The sequence below is a fragment of the Lepus europaeus genome, chromosome 22, assembly GCF_033115175.1.
Source record: "Lepus europaeus isolate LE1 chromosome 22, mLepTim1.pri, whole genome shotgun sequence".
Classification (NCBI taxonomy): Eukaryota; Metazoa; Chordata; class Mammalia; order Lagomorpha; family Leporidae; genus Lepus; species Lepus europaeus.
The window spans coordinates 29,484,914-29,507,893 of NC_084848.1; the positions used below are offsets into that span (position 1 = coordinate 29,484,914).

General features: G+C 48.2%; 2 protein-coding genes across 9 annotated transcripts in view; one reads left to right on the plus strand and one right to left on the minus strand.

Moving 5' to 3' along the window:
- Positions 1 to 22,980, minus strand: part of SIPA1L1 (signal induced proliferation associated 1 like 1) — a 443,533-nt gene that overhangs the window by 20,278 nt on the left and 400,275 nt on the right. For 7 of the 8 annotated variants that reach the window (XM_062181449.1, XM_062181446.1, XM_062181448.1 and 4 more), the window contains 4 exons: positions 22,356 to 22,502; positions 16,243 to 16,367; positions 12,868 to 12,986; positions 8,708 to 9,150 (listed from right to left, as the gene is read on the minus strand). In XM_062181449.1, the coding sequence (XP_062037433.1) occupies positions 8,708 to 9,150; positions 12,868 to 12,986; positions 16,243 to 16,367; positions 22,356 to 22,502 (834 nt within the window). Of the gene's footprint in view, positions 1 to 8,707; positions 9,151 to 12,867; positions 12,987 to 13,421; positions 13,485 to 16,242; positions 16,368 to 22,355; positions 22,503 to 22,980 lie in introns of all 8 variants that reach the window. The other variant, XM_062181452.1, reaches the window with a different exon arrangement.
- LOC133751404 (histone H3.3A) lies at positions 3,832 to 4,749 on the plus strand. The gene has a single exon (XM_062181453.1). It carries the CDS (start codon positions 3,940 to 3,942, stop codon positions 4,348 to 4,350), a length of 411 nt encoding a protein of 136 aa, XP_062037437.1. The 5' UTR covers positions 3,832 to 3,939; the 3' UTR covers positions 4,351 to 4,749.

The following is a 22,980-nucleotide window of genomic DNA, read 5'->3' on the forward strand; positions in this document are numbered from 1 at the left end:
AAGCATCCCTGAAGTGGGTTTCACTGCAGCGCTGACAGCATCCCACTTTTTAAGGCGACTGCATGACAGGGCTGTCTCGCGATCATGGAGACTTCGTGTTAATTCAATGTGCTGCCATTCTGTGTTACCCAGGGCAAGTTAGATCTCTTCGTAAGAACTGTGCAGGACGCTAATGAGCCGGTAACAAGGAGGAAAAGAAGAGCAGTGGATATACCTGGAAGTGACAGCCACAGCATCGTTACTGTCCTCAGCGTACAGAGAGCGTGTTTACCTGTAAGCATGGCTACACTGGAGCCACTAAGAATGTGCCGGGGAGTCCCTGGATTCCACACGAAGGACCACTAATTTCAGGCTTTACATCAATTCTAGGACACTTCCCCTTTCCTAAAGGATGGGTCCACCTGGGATTCTGAAGGGTTCCTCCAGGACATGACTGGCAAGTCAGAGACACCCAGAGCGTCACATCAGAGGAGGACAAGAGGCTCCAGGGTGACGGAAGCTCGGGCACCACCTCAATCCACGCAGACGTCTCATGCTGACCCGACACTCCCAAGCAACGGCAACTGAGTGTCACGCGTCAGAGTCCTGAGTGCCGGCAGAGTGCTGCTCAACTTCTGCACTGCTACCTCCCAAGTGAACGCTGCCCGCGCTCCTGCAGGCTGCCCACGGGAGCACTTGGGGATGGATTGTAGGCCGGGCCTGCTAGGGGTGGCTTCGGGAGCAGGAGCAGCAGTTAGTCTCGTGTCACACAGCTGGGGCAAAATCTGGGCAAAGTCTGAATGCTGGCTCGGTCCCAAGGGGAGGGAGCTGACTGGGTTTGTGTGGCGGCTTGTACAAATACCAAGTCTCTGGGCGCGGCGCCACGTGGAAGGCCCTTCCCGCGCCCTCTGCAGGAATCAGCTCTGTACTGCATCCAGGGCTGGGCTCTGCCCATCAGGAGGCTTCTAGAGACACTGAGTCCCAAAGATGGCGGGGGGACAAACAAGCTGGCAAAGGGGACACCCAGGAATTTGCAGTAAGGAAAAACTGTCATCTATAGGAAGCAGGGGTTGAATAAGTACAAGGCAGAGTACACTGACCTGTACAGCACGGAGAAATCAGTGCCCAGGCATGTGCAAGAGGCCTCAGGGGTAACAGTGGACCACAAGCTGCATTAAGTCTGCAATGCTAAGCTATTGAAATAAGGAGCTAACCAGGAACCTACGAACATTATCATTTTTAAAAAGACTTATTTGAGCAACAGAGTGAGAACACAAGAGATCGATCGATCTTCCATCTGCTAATTCACTTCCCAAATGGTTGTAACAGCCAGGGCTGGACCAAGCCAGGAGCCAGGAACTCCATCCTGGTCTCTCACCTGGCTGACAGGGGCCCATATTCTTCTGCCTTCTCAGGTGCATTAGCAGGAAGCTGTGTCAGAAGCGGAGCAGCTAGGACTTGAACCAGCGTTCTGGTGTGGATGCTGGTGTTGTGAGCCAGGGCTTAAGCTGCTGCCCACAACGTTGGCCCTGTGAATGTACCATTTCACTGGGCATGGCTGAGAAGAGTACCACATTCAATGTGGCATCTAAAAAGGATAAACAACAAAGCAGGAAGCTTGAGAAGAGAAATATGACTACAGGTTGAAACACAACCAGGGGCAGGTACAGGAGCTTTAGGAGACTCCTGCTTGGGGCCAGCACTGTGGTGTAGCCAGTAAAACCAATGCCTACAACGCCAGCCTCCTATATGGATGCTTGTTTGTGTCCTGGCTGCTCTTCTTCCTAACTCACTACTAATGGCCTGGGAAAAGCATAGGTTGGTCCAAGTGCTTCAGCCCCAGCCAACCATGTGGGAGACCTAGATGAAGCTCCTGGCTTCTGGCTTTGGCCTGGTCCAGCCCTGGCTGTTGTGGCCAATCTGGGAGTGAATCAGTGGATGGAGAATCTCTTTCACTCTCTCTCTTTGCCTCTCTGCCTCCCTCCCTCCCTCCCTCCCTCCTTCCCTCCCTCCCTCCCCCTTTCTCCCTTCCTGTTTCTCCCTCTTTCTCTGTAACTCTTTTAAATAAATAAATATTTAAATAAAAGGCTCATGCTTGTTGAAGGAAAAGTAACAAGATAACTGTGTTAACACAGGAGGGCTTAAAAAGGAAATGACACAAAACCTTTCCTCTTAAAAGGCCATTTATAATCCATGATACATTTGATAACCTTTCACACACAAAAGCAGCTATTTAGTAGGTAGACTAGCTATTATTAGATTACAGATAAGAAACAGGCTCGGTGAAATGGTATCATTGACAAAATGCCACATGGCCGGTCAAAGGTAGCACTGAGCTTTGAACCTGGCTTTCACAACAGAAATAATCTGTTTTTCCAAAGTTGCCCTCTTCACTTGCCTGGAGGTGGACGGCTACAACAGAATTTCTTTTTTCTTCCTTTTTCTAAAATGATTGACTTAGAGAAGGACCTACAATCAACAGTTAGGTTAAGGCAAGTGGAGCCAAGCACATCTTCCCATAATTCTTAGATGCAAAAGCCGTCTTCATGTTTAGCAAAGACTCAGCTTTTAATCATTTATTTGAAGTTGCAGCTAGAGGAATGGAACACAATGTTGAACAGGAGGATTTGCTGCACACAGAAATTACTCTGGAAAGTTGTGGAATCATTGCTCTGCAGGCTATGTTTCCTTTCCTAAAAAAACAAAGTAGCTGCATAGATTCTCGTCCTAGATGGCTGGTTTAAATGTGAGGAACAGCGGACCCGTGGCTCTATGTGAACTCTCTCTGGAGGATCTGGGTTCACTCTATCAAACGGATGAACGGCTGAGTCGCTTCACAGGACCGGGCCGTGGCCAATGCTCCCTTTGTGAGCTCTGAGCAAGCACTCAGGGCTAGACAGAGGGCTCATTTTCTCTACACGCACTTCCAACGTCGCCCTCAGTGGACCCATTTTTCAGTCTCTACGGTAACCCAAAGTAACTAAAGTTCTGGATAAAACAGCCAACCTCCCCATAAGCTGGCAGGAACGGGGCCAGACAGCTTGGGTCAGTTCATGTGGAGTTCTGTAATTACAAAAGCACAGGAAAACACAATCCTGAGCTCCAGCGTGTGCACTGCCACAGAGCACATAGGAGCCATGAAAATGATCCACACCCAGCAAAGGGAGCCAACCACAACTTTCAGGAGAAGTTCTGCCTTTGTAATTTTAGAGGCTGCACTTTCAAATTCCGAGTCAGTCCATAAGAGCTCACCTTGATAAAAATGTAGTACAGGGGCAATTACAAAGAATTCCAGGCAGACTGAGATTTAGAGAGAAGTCTCACAGATCGGGACAACTGAGTAATTTCTAAGCAAAGTAGCAGAGCACAGTTTTCACATACAAAGGATGACAGGGAGAGAGCAGAGAACGCAGGTTCAACACGCCAGCTCTCACACACAGCCCAAGCCACTCCTTGAGGGTCAGTGTAAACCACACACAAGCAGCCCTTTTTCTCTTGTACTCTGAATAGAGCTTTTCAGGCACAAACGGTGAACTTAGTAGGTCAACTAGCAAAAGCAGAGTGAGGAAACTGCGCTGTAGTGACGCTGCGGGCGGGCATTTTACTGTGCCTTTAACCAGTGTCTCCCCATGGGCCGTAAGTGGCAGACACAAACCCAGATGCTGACCTAGAAGTGCAAGCAAGCTCTTATGAAGTTCCTCCTTGCTGTAGCCTGCCTAAGAAATGACTTGACCAGAAACTCACGTTGCTCAAGGACTTTATGTTCATTTATCTACACCTCTACACCAAGGTTTGTGCAACTCCAACACACCTGTAGAGTGAACATGGAAATGTAACAGGAATCTGAATTGTGTTCGCAGCCGCCGCCGCGCCGCCGTCGCTCTCTAACGCCAGCGCCGCCTCTCGCTCGCCGAGCTCCAGCCGAAGGAGAAGGGGGGTAAGTAAGGAGGTCTTTATACCATGGCTCGTACAAAGCAGACTGCCCGCAAATCGACTGGTGGTAAAGCACCCAGGAAGCAACTGGCTACAAAAGCCGCTCGCAAGAGTGCGCCCTCTACTGGAGGGGTGAAGAAACCTCATCGTTACAGGCCCGGTACTGTGGCACTTCGTGAAATCAGACGTTATCAGAAGTCCACTGAGCTTCTGATCCGCAAACTCCCCTTCCAGCGTCTGGTGCGAGAAATCGCTCAGGACTTCAAAACAGATCTGCGCTTCCAGAGCGCAGCTATTGGTGCTTTGCAGGAGGCAAGTGAGGCCTATCTGGTTGGCCTTTTTGAAGACACCAACCTGTGTGCTATCCATGCCAAACGTGTAACAATTATGCCAAAAGACATCCAGCTAGCACGCCGCATACGTGGAGAACGTGCTTAAGAATCCACTATGACGGGAAACATTTCATTCTCAAAAAATTTTTTTTTCTCTTCTTCCTGTTATTGGTAGTTCTGAACGTTAGATATTTTTTTCCATGGGGTCAAAAGGTACCTAAGTATATGATTGCGAGTGGAAAATAGGGGACAGAAATCAGGTATTGGCAGTTTTTCCATTTTCATTTGTGTGTGGATTTTTAATATAAATGCGGGGACGTAAAGCATTAATGCAAGTCAAAATGTTTCAGTGAACAAGTTTCAGCAGTTCAACTTTATAACAATTATAAATAAACCTGTTAAATTTTTCTGGACAATGCCAGCATTTGGATTTTTTTAAAACAAGTAAATTTCTTATTGACGGCAACTAAATGGTGTTTGTAGCATTTTTATCATACAGTAGATTCCATCCATTCACTATACTTTTCTAACTGAGTTGTCCTACATGCAAGTACATGTTTTTAATGTTGTCTGTCTTCTGTGCTGTTCCTGTAAGTTTGCTATTAAAATACATTAAACTAAAAAAAAAAAAAAAAAAAAAAAAAAAAAAAAAAAAAAAAAAAGAAATGTAACAGGAATCCGGAAGAGTCAGGAGGTGACAATGTAAGGGTCTTTACGGTCCAGTTTATTAGCAGGGGCCTTGAGTCACTGGGCACAAAATGGGAGTATTAAGCATGATTTGTCAAGCACCTTCTATGTTCGTGGGGCACTTGCCTGGCAAAGGTGCTCAGGATGAACAGACTGTGTGAGCGATCCTGGAGTGGGCAGCAATGGAAATGCGCATGTGACCTCAAACTGGGGTGCAGACTGGCCTCAGGGCTCTGAGAGGTGTCAGGGAGGGAAGTTCTCAGAAAAGCAGAATGGCTGGCCAATGAGGGAGGCCAGGACAAGTCAGGTCAGTGTGCCTGAGTGAGGTGGGGCTGTCAGCTTTCTAATGTGTGGTTTTAAATCTAGTTCCCAGTCAGAAACACCTGTGGCCAGCTGGACCACAGCACGGATGCTGTGGAGGAGGCCCTTGGCTGCCCTATGAACTGGCACTGCGTACTGTCAAGGCCAGAACTCTAAGAGAAAACAAAATTAGAGCCATCTTCACCTCTCTTATGCTGAACAAACAAATCATTTTCTGAGGGGTTCACTTTAAGATCTCTTCCAATAGCCATTGGAAAAAAAATTCATCTCTAAATTTGCAGTGTCATAGAAAATACATATACATTCTAGAGAGCGACCCTTTAGAACAATTAACAGACTATTTTAATAGTAAAAAGTTATCAGAATGTATAGCTTCTCTTAATGACGTTCAACATAACAAGCCTCTGTAATTACCAGCCCACACGAATGTGGTTCTCACGAGTGCCACACAAAACCCGCACAATCACCCACAGGGAGACCGGAGGACAGAGGGGTAGGAACGGAGCCCAGCCAGAAATGTGCCGGGGAACTTAATCACTGTAATTTAGATTTTGTCACCGAGTCCCAGGTACAAGCTTTTTTCGCACTGTCAAGAGATCTCCACATTAATTGCCGTTCCTGTCTTCTGAGGACACAAACACTCTAATTTGCTGTGATTTCAGTTTCTCTCGCAGTGTGGCGTGTGCTAAGGCCCCTTTGCCTCCAGAAGAGGAAGGCTGCGAAAGCTCTGATTATCCAGCTCGCTGTGCCAACATCAACACGCTCAAGTCACAAAGCATCTCCATTTGCAGGAGTCTGCAAACCAGGGTGACTAAACCTACGGGGGTGGGGGAAGCCCTGCCACCCTCCCTGAAAGCCCACATTCTTCTCTTCCCTGCACCAAGTGACTTTCAATAGAAGAGTTACTTCCAGGTGACAAGTTCAATGATTCTGCAAGGCCTGTGTGAAGCAGAAGATCTAGGTAATCCTCTGAGGCCTCCAGGCAGCTCCAGTCAGCACACTGGACAATGCAAACCCTGGTGCCTCCTTTTCAGGGGGCTTTGTGGATGGCCCGGAATTTGTCAGACGGTGACAATGGCCCCATGTCTTGGCTTCAGGGGCCCAGCTCTTTCCAAACATTACTCTACAGTGATGCCATACGAGACAAGATGTCTACAACCTACTTTCCTGCCATCAGACTGGACTGGAGATACATGCTCAGATGCAATAGCCTGCTTAAAACGTTCCCAGGTATCGGGGCACTGGTTCATGTCCCGATCCAGCACTCTGCTATGGCCTGGGATGCAGCACAAAATGGCCCAAGCACCCAAGTGGGAGATCCCGAAGAAGCTCCTGGCTCCTGGCTTTGGATCATCTCAGCTCCAGCCGTTGCAGCCATTTGAGGAGTGAACCAGTGGCTGGAAGACCTTTCTATCTCACCCTCTCTCTGTCTGTAACTCTCTCTCTCAAATAAATAAAAATCTTAGAAAAAAAAAAAGTGTCCTTCTTTCAAAACAGAGAATTGAAAAGCAAAGAAATGGGAGTGAAGCTAACCCTAGAAACCTTCTCTGAAAAGCATTCTGAATCAGCGCACAGTCTACAACACGGGCTATCGTTCTGTCTGGTGTGATTTTCGATGTTTATATTATCAGGCATCTGATGCCCAGCTTTCTGTTCCACTTTCCCAAACACCTCCCTTGTCCTAGTTGAATCCAGCATTCTGTTTTCCAAAGAGCAACAGTCACAAGATGCCCGACACTCAACAACACAGATTACTTTTCCAGCTTCATTTTGGAAATGAGCCATGGAGTTTCCAGACCTACCACAATCATTTCTGAGTCCACACTGTGGCAGTGGCAAATACAAACAAAACCTGAGAAGTGCTTTGTACCGCAGTGCCTGGAATTTTAAAAGAAGGGAAGCTCAACAAGCTTATCAGTGAGACTACAGACCCAAAGCAAACCCAAAGCTAGTAGCAGAGGTTCTCTTTCATTACAGTCATCGGGTTCAAGGGCAGATTATGTGCCTGGATTCCCATTTAAAAAAACAAACGTAGCTCAGGTTTTTCTCTTGGGGCATAATAATAAAAGAGACCCAGAAGGCAGCAGAGAGGATGCGTGACAACCGTGAGAAGCAAGAGGTAAAACCACTGCAGAGATCAGGAGGCCTAAGGAGCCAGCACGGGATGCCTCCTCCCTACAAGGAAGAATCTTGTCATACTTGGAAATGAAGAGCAGTGTTTATTTAGCCTAGTGGAAAGATGTCCAAGGGTACAGAGGCATGTGTATTTTCTGATTTGAAAGGTGGATGGGAATGTGTCTAATTTTAGCTACATCTGCTCGACACCTCCCACCCTCAACCCATCACTGTCAGGGGCCTATTACCGAAAAAAATTTACCACACAAACATCAGGAAAGTGCTGTTCTCCGGAAGGCTGTGCAAGGCATGGGCTCAGCCCTGGTACCACGCTCTGTGGGTCTTTTACAATTATGTCAAGATCTGGGGCAGGCATTTGACCTCGCAGCTACTTCAGGAGCAGGCTGATCCCTCTGTCCCACACTCAAGGGCCTCCGTTTCCATCCCTGGCTCTGGTTTCTGACTCCAGCTTCCTGCTGGTGCAGACCCTGGGGGGCAGCCATGGCAGCATGAATGACGGGGCTTCTGCCATCCATGTGGGAGATCTGCACTGAGTTCCCAGCTCCAGGCTGCAGCCCCTAGCCCGGACAGAGCCCAGATCTCTCTCCCTTTGTCTCTCATATTAAAAATATGGGTAAGATCTTTAAAAGTATCTTTAAGACAGTCCCAGGGACTGGAGCTGTGGCGCAGCAAGTAAAGCCACTTCCTGTGGTGCCGGCATCCCATATGGGTGCCGGTTCAAGACTGCTCCACTTCTGATCCAGCTGTCTGCTATGGCCTGGGAAAGCAGTAGAAGATGGCCCTAGTCCTTGGGCTTCTGCACCCACGTGGGAGAACTAGAAGAAGCTCCTGGCTCCTGGCTTCGGATTGGCGCAGCTGTGGCCAACTGGGGAGTGAACCAGCAGATGGAAGGCCTCCCTCTCTCTCTGTGTGTAGCTCTGACTTTCAAGTAAAATAAATGTTAAAAAAAAACAAAACAAAACAAAACAGTCCCAGTCTATAATATTCTCTATCATTACCTAAAAGCCAAAATCACAAAACTTAGCTGTTCTGTACATACTCTGGTATATGCAGTTAGGAAAATTAAAAAAATATGCATCAAATCCAACCATACAAAGAATAAATCTGCAAAATGTTCTAACGTTTGAAATAAAGAATTAGGATTGTAGGGCTGAAGTATTTTGCTGGCAAATGAAAGGCATTAAGTATACAAAAATGACTGTACTACTTGAACAATCTCCTCTCTTTACACATGGAGTGAAGCATGTGGGATGGGGCCAGGATACTGGACTGGGGCCAGGCTGGGCATCATGGCAGCTGCGTGCAGGGCACTTACTTACCTGGTGTGGGAGGCGGCATCGTTGATGCTGAAAGTGCTGTTCTCCCTGGTCAGAGGGCTGGAGCCGGCCTGGCTCTTGCTGTGGATGTCCAGGCTCAGCGAGGACTCCGTTTTCCGGTCCATGCCAGGGCTCTCTGTCTCCAGCGTCCGATCTGCCATGGAAATCACCTCACTGGAGCTGTGCCACAGCGGTGCCACTTTCTCCTTGCCTGGCCCTGCGCGAGGCGACGATGTGGCAGCCCCCAGGGAGACGGTGCTGCCATGGCTGGGGCCGTAGGAGGTGGTGTCGATGCCACTGTCGGCGGAGGTGCCTTGCAGGTAGTTGTAGCTGTTGAGTTCGGACTCCGTGCGGTCCCCGTCGTACCACTTCTCGTCGCTGTGGGCGCTCGACGCGTTGCTGGAGAGGGTGTTGCTGCTGGAGTGGCTCGAGTAGTGGCTGTCCGACTGTGAGGGAAGCAGGAGGGGCGTACGTGAGCGAGGAACCACTGCACGCCATGTGGCCAGCCTGAGTCCGGCAGGCATCAGGTCTCAGTAATGACAGGTCACATGAGACAGGAGGTGCCCGGCCAACAGTGACTTGGGCATGGCAGAAATGCACTGGAAAATTTCTATTTTAGAATACATTTTCTGACACTGGATTTATGCTGAAGAATCTAGAGTACTGAGATTATTTTAATCAGGAAAAAATCTGGATTGTCATTAAAAGTTATGTCTTAAAATAGAAAGGAACTATTACCAAAGGGCTGGATTTTAAAAGCCCCACCACACAGAGTAAACAGAAGGCTGAATCTACGACTAAGTCCTGAAGACATCCCCGGTACCCACTCAGGAGACACTGTCCAAGGAGGGCTGAGAGGTAACACTTCCACAGGGGCGCTGGCTTGCTCAGTGGGGGAAACCAGTCATCTCTACAGCTGGTGGCGGGACAGCTAGAATCCACGTGCAAAAAATAGAATGAAGTTCAATCCCAACCACACAGGAAGACAATCTCAAGGAGGATGGAAGATGTCAACGTAGGAGTTAAACCTGTAAAACTCTTACAAGAATACAAAGATGGAAAGCTCCAGGACTGTGGATGATACACTGATTTTTCAGATGTGTCACCAGTAGCATAAGAAATACAAGGAAAAATAATAGGTCAGTTGGACTTCATCAGAATTAAAAGCTTTTGTGTCTTGGGTAACCCAATTTAAAAATGGGCAAAAGATTTGACTAGACATTTCCCCAGAGAAGATGCACCTGTACAGCTGGCCCACGGACACATGAAAAGATGCTCGATACCATCTAAACAAACTAAAGCACAACGGGGAACCACTTCCTACACACCAGGGTGGCTGCAGACAAAAAGGCAGACAGCAGTGAAGGTTGCTGAGCGGAGTATAAACGTGGGAGGGCCTGGTGTGGAAAACGAGGTTGTGGAAGGGCTAGTGTTGTGGCGTAGTGGACTGAGCTGCTGCCTACAATGCTGGCATCCCGTATGGGTGTCCATTCAAGTCCCAGCTGCTCCATTTCCAATCCAGCTCCCTACTAATGCACCTGAGAAAGCAGTGGAAGACGGCTCAAGTGCTTGGGCCCTGGCACCCATGTGAGAGGCCCAGAAGAAGCTCCTGGCTTTGGCCTGACCCAGCCCCTGCTGTTGTGGCCATTTAGGGGGGGTGAAGCAGTAGAGAGAAAAATCTCTAACTCTGCCTTTCAAATAAATGAAAATCCTTTTTTTTTTAAGTTTGTGGAAAATGGAATTAAAAGATAATTTTATTTTGAAACTTATTGTGAAAGAACTTTTTTTTTTTTTTTTTTTTTGAGAGGTACAGTTACAAACAGAGAGAGGTCGTCTATCTGCTGGTTTACTCCCCAAATGCCACAACAGCAGAGCTGAACCGATCTGAAGCCAGGAGCTTCTCCTGGGGCCCAAGGACATGGGCCATCTTCCACTGCTTTCCCAAATCATAAGCAGAGAGGTCAGGACATGAACTGGCGCTGATATGGGATGCTGGCATGGCCGGCAGAGGCTTAGCCCACTATGCCACAGTACTGGCCTCTGAAAAAACTTCTGAAATACAGTTTTTCATAATAAGCATTGTCCATTAATTTTTTGAAGAGCCCTCATATAGCCAAGGGAAATGAAAGAATATCACTATAAGAGTATAATTCTGGAGCTGGTGCTGTGGCATAGTGGGTAAAGCCGCCTGCAGTGCCAGCATCCCATATGGGCACCAGTTCAAGTCCCGGCTGCTCTACTTCCGATCCAGCTCTCTGCTATGGCCTGGGAAAGCAGTGGAGGATGGCCCAAGTCCTTGGGCCCCTGCACCTGTGCGGGAGACCTGGAGGAAGCTCCTGGCTTCAAACTGGCACAGCTCTGGCAGTTGTGGCCAATTGGGGAGTGAACCAGCGGATGGAAGACCTCTCTTTCTCTGCCTCTCCTTCCCTCTCTGACTTTCAAATAAATAAGTCTTAAAAAAATGATACTTTTTAAAAAAGATTTATTTATTTATTTGAAAGAGGGAGAGAGAGATCTTCTATCCACTGGTTTACTCCTCAAATGGCTGCAATGGCCAGAGGTGAGGTGAGCCAAAGCCAGGAGCCAAGAGCTTCTTCTGGGTCCCCTAAGTAGGTGCAGGGGCTCAAGCACCCAGGCCACCTTCTGCTGCTTTTCCAGGTGCATCAGCAGAGAGCTGGATTAGAAGTGGAGCAGCCAGGACTCGAACTAGTGCCCAATGGAATGCCAGCAGCGCTGCAGATGGTGGTTTAACCTGCTATTCCACAGCGCTGGCCCCAAGGGTATCATTCTTACTAGTCAAAAAGTAAACAAACAAACAAACAAAAAACCCAACACTCAAATGTTTGGCAATTGATGCGTGGATAAAAAAGCGGGGCCTGTCCACACAATGGAGTATTTACATCATGCAGTTGTATGATTTGTGTCATATGAAATGTGAAGGATCACACGCCCATCGAGACAGACAGTGGGCTGGTGGTTGCTAAGTACCAGACGGGATGACTGCTCAAGGACACAGAATTTTGGCAGTGGTGGGGGTGGGGTGCAGTAAGATATCCTGGAGTAAAATCCTGGTGCTCAAGGCACATCACTGGGAATATGCCACAACACACTAAATTGTGTCCTGCACATGGGTGCATATTATGGTATGTAGAGATCTCCTACACAGAGGTTTAGATGCTTAGAACATTTTACAGAGTTTACCAGAGACAAGATTTTACCATACTTGTTTATAATAATATTTTAAACTAGAGGGAGGCAGGGAGTCTAGATACTTGTTAGAGACAAGAACAGACAAGGAAGACATGTGGGTAGCTTTCGGTGGAGGCAGGAGCACACTCTCCACTGGCTGAGGTGTGGGCAGGACAGGAGGGGACACAGCAGTTTCCGCTCACTGGGAAACTCTCTGCCCCAGTTCCTTCATTGGTGTTGCTTTAGTTTTTCTCAGCAACTTATCAAGCAGTGCCAGAGGGCCTTCGTTTACTTTGATTAGGGAAGTACTTTACCCATGGCGGGTCTGAACTGAAATGCAGTGAGACTGTAAGATGATCAAGGGATTTCTAGAGAACCAGAATGTGAACCACAAAGGTGATTTTAAAGTTTCTAGGAGGCACATTTTAAGAAGTAAAAACGTGAATTGAGTTTTAATATCATGTTTTTATCTAACCCAATCTGTCCACATCATTTTACCACCTAACAGGGAAATTACGGACAGGGCCAGGAAAGCCACAGGTGGACCTGTAAGCACTAGGGAACTGTCGCCATGGTGAGAGGACGGAGATGTGTGCAGCTGTGGAAGGCCAGAGAAGCAGCAGGGGCAGCCGTAAGGGAAGCTGACACTGCAACCTCATCTCATGCCTGCAACCGTGTAATACATAAAATCCCTCCCTAGCACATTTCAGGACGATTATTTGAATGACATATCTCCCATCTAGACTTGCAGGGACAACGGCACAGCACTGAGAAGTTAAACTTCATCTCAAAGCAACCACAGGGCCACGGCAGCAGAAATTCCAGGGCCCTGGCAGCCCGTGGCCACCCTCTGCCAGGATGACTTCCTCTCTGACCGGGCGGGACAAACAGCATTGCAGCCTGACCACTTACACATCACAAGGAAAGCAGACTGCTAAGACTCTGTTAGTCTTGCATGTTGACGGTTAACTTACATGCCCTTGTTTGTTTGGAGACAAATGAACCACTGGATCCTGCCGCATTAATCTCCCACTGGGGCTCTCTCGGAACGCTGGCAGGACCTTGGACACTGCCGGGAGATGGCACGTGGGCTCTGGAATACAGCATAGGACATTATGGCGCAGGCAACAGACAGATACAGGCACATGTTGACAAATGAAGACGGCTTGCCACTGCATCTTTCAGTTCACCGGCCAGCCAACTCTGAATGTTAGCAGTAAGCTTGTTAAGAATCTACACCATAGACAGCATGTCAGAAACTTAAGTGGCTGATGGATAAAGCTTGCAGCTGGTGACAACGTGTCACATCATACACATTAGCATAGCCAAGTACCACCAAACCAAGGGCCATGAACAACACAGCGAAGTTTGGAATCAACTTTCGGTTTGGGGGACAGTTTAGAATGTATGCATTAAACTTAGGAAATTCATTCACCGCAGTGTGGCTACCCTGGCTCGGTCTGCAATACCTAGACAGGCATGGATGCAATCGCGTGTTACTTACCATGACACTTTGGAAATATTTTACCTGTGTATTCATGCTGCTCGAGGACAAAAGAATTGAAATCCTGAGGTCCTCTATAACTGTAAGCTAAGCACAACAGAAAAGACACACAGCAGCTAGTTTACTTAAAACAATTGCTTCCTTTTGGACTCCAAGTGGGCATTCAAGCTGGGGTTCCAAAAGCCAGAGATAAGCCATTTATCCTCTAACACACCCAAGCTAACAGCCACAGTTGCAGGCTTCTGCAGCTCCTCCCTAACAGGCAGAGGACAAGGTAGCATACTCCTGCAGTCTGACCTCAACCATCTCCCAAAGCAGAGAGGCAGGAAAACAGACATCCATGGGGTCAAGAAAGCTGGACTCCTGTCTGCACGGTGAGTTGGGCACTGGGTTATGCCTGTAAGACCCTGCTACCCAAAGACAGGCGGGCCTATCCAACAAGCAGTAACCTTCCAAACATTCTCATTTACTCTGTGATAAGTCATCACAGAAACTTGTTCTTACAGTCTGGGTGTAGAAAGGTCAGCCCTTTCCACACACAACAGTGTGCACTGAGTTGAGTGATGGAAACCTAACAGTGCGTTTCCTTGGGCAGGACACACCTGTTAGGAAGGCTGGCTGCTCTTCTAAAGTGCTGGGATAGCAAACATGAAAAAAAAAATTACTTCCAGACTTGGATTTTGAATGGAGCAAAGTTACCACATGGATCTGCCATTCTGTGGTGAACAAGGCTTCCCTGGCAGGCTCGGGAGCAGGGATGAGAATGTCTGACCCACAGGCTGCACAGGGCCCACAACATCATTTGTTTTCTCCTTGTCTAGGTAACAGCAGACAGACTCAAACTTCAGTAAATCTGTAGCTGCCTCATTTTTAAGTTGATAATTTTTTATGGTCCATGAATGATATTATAAATCCAAATGGCCCTTGGCAGAAAAAAGGTTCCCCACCCCTGCTATAGAGGAAACACATTAAAAAAAATTTTTTTAAATACCAAGTCTACACCTTATTAAGAGGATTAGACTCATTCATATTCATGTTAGAGTCTTCCCTGTTAGGAGTGGGATGCAAGGGGAGGGACCTGGGGGGAGGACTGTGTGAACGTGGACACGGGTCCAGGACAAAGCTTCTTTTTTTTTTTTTTTTTTGACAGGCAGAGTGGACAGTGAGAGAGAGAGACAGAGAGAAAGGTCTTCCTTTGCCGTTGGTTCACCCTCCAATGGCCGCCGCGGCTGGCACGCTGCGGCCGGCGCACCGCGCCGATCTGATGGCAGGAGCCAGGTGCTTCTCCTGGTCTCCCATGGGGTGTAGGACCCAAGTACTTGGGCCATCCTCCACTGCACTCCCTGGCCACAGCAGAGAGCTGGCCTGGAAGAGGGGCAACCGGGACAGAATCCGGTGCCCTGACCGGGACTAGAACCCGGTGTGCCGGCGCCGCTAGGCGGAGGATTAGCCTATTGAGCCGCGGCGCCGGCCTCAGGACAAAGCTTCTAATTCCTCCTTCCAGTCCCAGGGCTCCGTCTCATTCCACATGTGGCTTGCTGAGAGTGGGCAGGGAGCCGCTGCAAGCTGCACAAAGAGCGTGCTGGCATTTGGAGCTGCAAACAGCCCCTCGTGTCATGCCCAAGAAGGGACCCTTTCACACATGCCATTACCATCTATCTCAACAGCATCAAAATGTATGGGGTTAAAAACATTCCGTCCAGAGCAGAAAAGCAGAGCAGAATGTGCTCAGGTTTTCTGTGTTGGGGGTGGGTGGGAAGAGTGGGGAGTGACAGATGGCTTCAATAACAAGGCACATCTCACTGAAGTGACGGGAACAAAGCATAGCTGAGCACAGCTGCAGAACCAAGAACTGCATTTGTCTTCAACTCCTGTCTCAGCTGAGTGGTCTCCCCTCTCTCGCTCCCCACGTTCATGCCTAGCACACTTACTTAGGGGAGCTCTTTAACTAAAGACAGGACAAAATGATGAACTGGCAGAGAAAATCAGAAGATGGGACTTTGTCTGAAAAGTTTATCTCTTTCAGCCCTGAAGTTTGCATCTTTTTATTCCGCGTGGATAGTGCTACTAGAGATGCTAAAGGAGGAAACAAGCAAAAAACAAAACAAAACAAACAACAACAAAAAATCCCAACCTGCAACAACCAGTCTTTGATTTATCTATCAGCTGTGCAGACACCCAACCCCTGGTGCTGCTGTGCTGAAATTTGATCTTGTTGCACGGCCAAACTTTATTTTCATCCTGACATTGTAGAACAACACGTTTGCAGGGAGAGGGGCCATGCACCAGAAATCCAAATGAGGCTCGCTAATGCAGACCTTGTCCATCCAGCTGTGCTACCCTGCTAAAACAGGTCCTCGGCTGACAGCTTAATAGCAGAGTGGAAAGAACTGGAAAGAAATGCACATGAGGGAGGGAGGAGATTCTAATGAAGCTGCACGTGTGACTGAACAGTAACTGTTATCTTCCTCCCACTTAAGGACATAGCCTGAAAAATAGCAGCAACATTCAGGCTAGTAAGGCTTCTCTCAAGGTCCTTCCACTGGGCACAAACTTGGGCGAAGGAAGGTACTCACACAAAAGTGGTTTGGTGGGCTGCTCTGACATCTTAGAGCTGAAAATAATTCCTACGTCCTATTTTTGTATTTGAGGTCATTTAACCTTCCATGACTTTTCTGTGGGGTCTTGCTTCTTGCCTCCATGTTTCCATAATCTCACAGGGAGATTGGATTCTAATCCACTTTTGTTGACTAGGGCTGGCTTACGATGCTCTGATACCCTCATCAAGAAGTGGTCGGCATCACCTTGTGTTGAATGCAACATGCTTCTTGTGGAAACGACTTACCCATCTGGTCGACAATGCTGTCCTCACTTCTTTGCCAGCTGGGTGTGGATTTCCCGCTGCCACTGATGTCTGACTGGGTGTTCTGCCGGTCAATGGAGGCTGGGGATCTGCGGCTGACGCCAAACCTGTGGAGACGACCCCAGAGAGCAGCAGAGTCAGCATCAGGAACCTCCCCCGCAGTGCAAGGCAGTGCTGGATATCAGGAACTGAATTCCGATGACAGCTGCTACCAGGCTCTGCTCACCAGTCTACATGGGCAGCACCCTCGGCCTGTGTGCGTGAGTGTGGCAATGTGCGTGTTGAGGAGGGTGGGCATTCTGTGTCTGTGCAGGCACAGCGGGGCAAGGGCAGGGGCCAGCTGGACGGGGCTGAGATAAGCAGAGTTCAGAAACCAAAATCTTCTAGCCCTCATGTAGCCAAGTTCAGACTGCCATTTGGAGCTCAAGGAAAAGTTCTACAATCTAAACATTTCAGGCTTGAAAAGGTTTACGTAAAACCTTATGAAAAACTGTGTACATCTCAAAATTCCTTTGCAATAAAATAACCCTATCTTCTAATTTCTACGTTTCCCACCAACTTCTTGAAGGGCCCTCATATGTACACCAAATGCCAGGTTTCTGGGAATTTGTTTCTCTTAGCGCAGCAATGCACTCAGTCACTCCGGCATTCATTCTTGCAGCAAGGATCCTCTGAGCACTTGCTCTGCGGGCTGGGAGACAAAGGCTGCAATCATATCAGGCAGAAACCACTTTCAAAATGTTTAAATTTTAAATTGCCTTTGGGAAGAGCAATTTGGAAGTGGGTAAACTGGCAAATATCTGTTTCTACAAAGAACATTTAGCTATTAAGTCAGTCTTATTTTCCCCTGTGTAAACTAATAATACTATATGCTTAATCAAAGCATGTGCCATGATCAGTGGTATCAGCAAAATAAATAGTGAGTCTAAAAAAGGGCCAGAATGTAGACTTCAAGCATTCGTATGAATGCTGATCTATGTGTGGCTGCTAGTGAATTCATGAGTAATCTATGCAATGAAGGACTAACGAGGGTTTGAATCAATCTGATGCATGTGAGGGGTGTCTTTATTTACTTATTTATTCAAAAGGCAGAGAGACAGGCAGAGGGAGACACAGAAAGAGGGAGACACAGACACAGATCTCTCAGCCCCTGGTTTACTCTCCAGATGCTGGGCCAGACCAAAGCCAGGCACATGAACCCAATCTTAGCCTCCTGTGTGGGTGGCAGGAACCCAACTCCCTGAGCCATTGCTCCTGCCTGCCAGGGTGTGCATCAGTAGGAAGCAGGAATTGGAAGTGGAGCTGCGACTTGAATCTAGTAATTATGATATGGGATGCGGGCATCCCAGGCAGCATCTTCACCACGGCACCAACTGCCCACCCCACAGTAGGTGTCTTGCTTGCACAGACTGGATAAATCCATGGGCAGAACCATCAAGTGCTATGTGGGGAAGAGCAGAAGAAAAGAAGCAGATGGCTTGGAGTCAAGTTCCAACTCTGGCAAACAACACAATTGAGCCAAGTCCATGTTGTTCAGATTCAATTTCTTTATGTGCAAAATAGCAATTCCATTATACAGATCCAGGTAGAAAAATCCATAGAAAGCATTTGCAAAGTAGAAAAGCCTGTAAGAATATCACCTCTCTAGTTACTGTTACATAAATGCTGTTCATTTACATACTCAATCATAAAGCTCACTAAAGCAAACTTATCTAATATACCGACAAACCCATTATTAAAAAATAAAAACCCAGGGGCTGGTGCTGTGGCACAGCAGGTTAAAGCTATGGCCTATAGCACTGGCATCCCACATGGGTACCAGTTCAAGTTCCAGCTGCTCTACTTCTGATCCGGCTCCCAGCTGATGCACCTGGAAAAGCAGCAGAGGAGTGCTTGGGTCCCTGCACCCACGTGAGAGACCCAGATGAGGCTCCTGGCTTCGGCCTGGCCCAGCCCAGTCATTGAGGACATTTGGGGAGTGAACCAGTGGATCGAAGATCTTTCTCTCTCTGTTTCTCCTCTCTAACTCTGCCTTTTAAATAAATAAATAGCCGGCGCCGCGGCTCACTAGGCTAATCCTCCGCCTTGTGGCGCTGGCACACCGGGTTCTAGTCCCGGTCGGGGCACCGATCCTGTCCCGGTTGCCCCTCTTCCAGGCCAGCTCTCTGCTGTGGCCAGGGAGTGCAGTGGAGGATGGCCCAGGTGCTTGGGCCCTGCACCCCATGGGAGACCAGGAGAAGCACCTGGCTCCTGGCTTCGGATCAGCGCGGTGCGTCGGCCGCAGCGCACCAGCCGCGGCGGCCAATGGTGAGTGAACCAACGGCAAAGGAAGACCTTTCTCTCTGTCTCTCTCTCACTGTCCACTCTGCCTGTCAAAAAAATAAATAAATAAAAATAAATAAATAAATAAATCCTTAAAAAATTAAAAAAAAACTTGATTTATTAAAATTCCAGTGCAAGTGCTCATACAAAAGAAAATGATTCGGGATAGGCATTTAGGCCGGTGGTTAAGATGTGCACATCCCACATCAGAGTGCCTGGGTTCCATACCCAGCTCTAGCCCTTGAATCCAGCTTCCACTGATGCAAGCCTGCGAGGCAGCAGTGACGGGTCAAGGAGCTCTCCACCCACCTGAAGACCTGGACTGAGTTCTTGGCTCTCAGCTTCAGCTTCACCCATTCACAGCCATTGCACGCATCTGTCTGTCTGCCTCTCTCTCTACCTGCCCTCAAATATAAACTTAACAAGTTTCACAATTATGCTTTTTTGCCATCTTCTGCCTCAGCAGGATCCTCCATCAGGTCAGCAGAGCAGATATCCTCAAACTAACTCTTTAATTGTATTCTAAATCTGTACCGAATTAAGATTTTTTTTAAAAGGCACTTAAAAATGGATTCTAATTTTGCTTTTACTTTTTGGTAGCAGTGGAAACCCGAGCTAACTTTCTGAATTTAAAGCCAAATGCTTTTTTGGCTACTTGCTTTTAAATAAATGATATGGTAAGGCTATCTAAACTCTGCCTTGAAAAACATTTTTCCCAGTGAAGTTTTAAATTCACATCATTTATTGTAATGCCAGGGTATTAGGGTTGCAAGGATCCTGGCCTTGAGGAGCTCATACAAAACCTGTTCTAAATTTTACCCTGTGCCTCTTTTTAAAGAGCTTAATTGTGCCTTTGTTTGGAAAAGCACCTACTAGTTGAAGAGTCGGAGACCAGGCTGGAAAGAGTTCCAGGGAATCACGTGGCTGCTCCCCAGACACGGTCTGTTGCTGACCTCAGTCCACCCCTCCAGGGCGGCCACAGGGAGTCACTGTCCACACGCTGCCTTCGCTGGCTGCAGCTGCTCTGGCAGCACAGGGAAGCCCCTGCTGGACCGTGCTGGGAGAAAGCCCTGGTGGGCTCCTCACTGCAGCTGTTTTCTCCCGCGGCTTGTGTAGCTGCAGTCAGACTTCTCACACAGGGACTCCAACCTGCCCTTCTCCCAGCTCTCCCTTTGCCCTGTTAGTGCTCCTCAAAGTGCAGGACTCAAAAATAAAATCTCCAAGGAGGGTACAATAGGCTCTATGTCTTTGAAACAACGTGGTCTTTTAACTCTCTCTTATTCCCATCCTGAACCTGTACAGGTTGTCTTTTATCCCCATTCAAGTAAAGCAGGCATTATTAAATATCCTATTAAGTTTCCCCTCTTCTCGACTCATCTGCACAGTCTCAATATCCTTAGTGCTGCAGGGACCAGGCAGGCACATGTCACACAGACGCAGGTGCAGAGCCCACCTGAGGAAGGGAGGCCACCACAGAAGCCTACTATGTGTATGGACAGCCCTGGTGCACTGCCCAACTGTTGTGATGCCACGCTCTGGGGCTTCTCACAGTGGACCATCAGTGAGTTTGCAGTACAGCGCACACACTCAGCTCTGCAGCCAGCTCGTCTGTGTCTGTGTCATGGGGTGAGCTGTAGAGCAGCTGGAACCATTTTCCTCTGGGTTAAGGTGACTTAAGGATCAAACCTGGCCCATGAGCAATGCACATGACTCTGACAGAAGCCACTGTCTCTTGCATCACTGATAAACACAAAAACAGCTCAGGGTCTAAAGGAAGACACCACTCAAGGGGGAATTCAAATAATCCGTGGAAAATGGAATTAACAGATAATTTATTTTGGTACAAAATAGTTTGAAATGTACGTCCTAGTGTTTTCATAATACAGATTTTCTATGAAACTTCTGAAGGCCACTTATAGTCATGGATTTCAAAGTTTTCTTTTAGCAAAACAATTTTTTTTTTTTTTTTGACAGGCAGAGTGGACAGTGAAAGAGAGCGACAGAGGGAAAGGTCTTCCTTTTCCATTGGTTCACCCACCATTGGCCGCTCTGGTGGCGCACTGCGGCCGGCGCACCGCGCTGATCCAAAGCCAGGAGCCAGGTGCTTCTCCTGGTCTCCCATGCGGGTGCAGGGCCCAAGCACTTGGGCCATCCTCCACTGCACTCCTGGGCCACAGCAGAGAGCTGGACTGGAAGAGGAGCAACCGGGACAGAATCCGGCGCCCCAACCGGGACTAGAACCTGATATGCTGGCACCACAGGCGGAGGATTAGCCTAGTGAGCCGTGACGCTGGCCAAAAACAACCATTTTTAAATTCCATCTTCCACAGACCTCAAGTGTCCACCTATCATCTTCTTGTAGAAGAAAAGAGCAATCCCCTGGGAACCTCGCTAACCACAGGGCAAACCCTCAAGGCCAGGCCCAGCAGAGGTTTGGTTATTTGGCAGCACGCAGAGTGACCGCCACCTCTCAGCAAACCCGAGCAGCACAGGCACTGCCACCATGTTCTGAACACCAATATTCACCAAAACGTCGATGTCTCAAGGCAGGCTTTGGGAACATATTAAAACACATCACAGAAGAAAACAGAGTGGTTTTTTCCCCTGTTAGCTCATTTATATTTTATCACTGAAGCCGCAGTGAATTTTTAGTTTTGAAATCAAGGCAGGCCATTAAAAGCCACTAATGAAAACAAGAAGTAATTAGTTGGACCTGGAGTGTGGTACAATAACATGTAATTCATAAAGCTCTTGCAGGGACTCATGAATAAGAGCTAGAAGTTTTTTTCTAATTGTCACTGAAGCAATTAAAAAAGAAATGTGCATTTTAGACAGGCTACCAAGGCAGTCCTGGGGGAAGACAGAGCAGTGGGGAAAGCACATTTTATGGTGGTTTCATTACCTACTTTCTGCTAACGTAAACACTTAGCAGCACCAACAACAATTATCCTTAATACATAAAAAACACCATGCTGAGGGTATTATTAGTAAGCACACTTATTTTGCGACATGGTGGAATCTCAAGAATGTAACCAAATCATGTCTGTCTGCTAAAAATGCGTATGGGGAAACTGCAGAATAGAAACACGAGTGTTTATGCAGATCTCGCACGGCACACTCAGGTGGTGCCCGTTCTCTCTGGACAGCGCCCGGCAGGAAGCCTGCATGGTCCTCTCACTCCTGCCCGGGCAGTGCGGCCTGCGTGTGCCCTGGGATGTTTGGCAGCTAATTACCTCCTAGCTTCAGACTTGCCAGTTTTGTTCCCTCGCAGGAAAAAAGGCCTCTGAAATCACGTGCATTTAGTTTTTAACTTTGTAAGTCTTATCATAAGCAAACTGTTACTTTTGGGCACTTAGTGTTTACAAGAAAAATGAACCACCACAACAAAAACCCACAGAAGACTTAAAGATGAGACAAATCATTTTAAACTGAATGTGATCACCACTTTCCCCATGTTAGCAGCAATACAGACTCCAGGGCCAGAAACTTTCTGTGGAGCTCACACCCAGAGGAGACAGAAGCCTCCCTGATGAGACAATGCACGTCATGGAGGAGCTAAGTCCTCTGCAGAGACGCAGGAACGCCAACTCCCCAACAAGGGGTTTAGCCGCCATAAGCGCACTTCCTCATCTGGAACAGTAACCACGCACTCCCTTCTGTTCGTCTGTAAGCTGGGCAAGGCTGGCCGAATGGAAATCCCTTTACACGTCTGAGCACAGACCAGAGCCGGCGATGTCCCTGGCGCCATGCATCAGGACAGACAGCATACCTACCCTTCAGGCATCGATTTCTGTCTGTAAGTGCCCCCACCAGAGCCGGTCTCACTGGACGAAGACAGGTTGCTGGGCGAGTTACGGCACTGGGATCTTGCTAACGCCATGGACGAGACCGTCACATAGATGTCTGAACCAGGAGACAGCCTGTGTGTACAAACCAAGAATACAAGGTCAGCGACTCACAGGGAAGACCCCAAGGGCAACACATGAGGGATGTCACATAAATGTGACAAAGGCAGCGACTTCATGGAGGTAGTGAAACTGAAGCCACCTGGAAGTCTGCAAAAGAAACCTCCCATGAAACTGCACCCTGGAGGAACAGCTGGGGCCCTGCTTCCGGGGGCTGGGGGGTGGGGTACAGAAAGAACAGGGTCGGGGAAGATCCAGGAAACATGGATCTGTCCAAAGCTATCCAAATTCAGCGGACTGAGTTGCTTGTGTCATCTCCTAGGACAGCAGAGCAGAGGACAACTGAGCCCAGGTGACAGCAGTACAGCAATGTCAGGCTCACATGTGACCCGGTGGCCAGGCTTCTACATCCTGCAGTGGAAGTTCCACAGCATGCCGGCCTGTGCCACCACCAGCCTGCCCCGCGTGGACGATGTGCTGGCCTCCCTGCAGG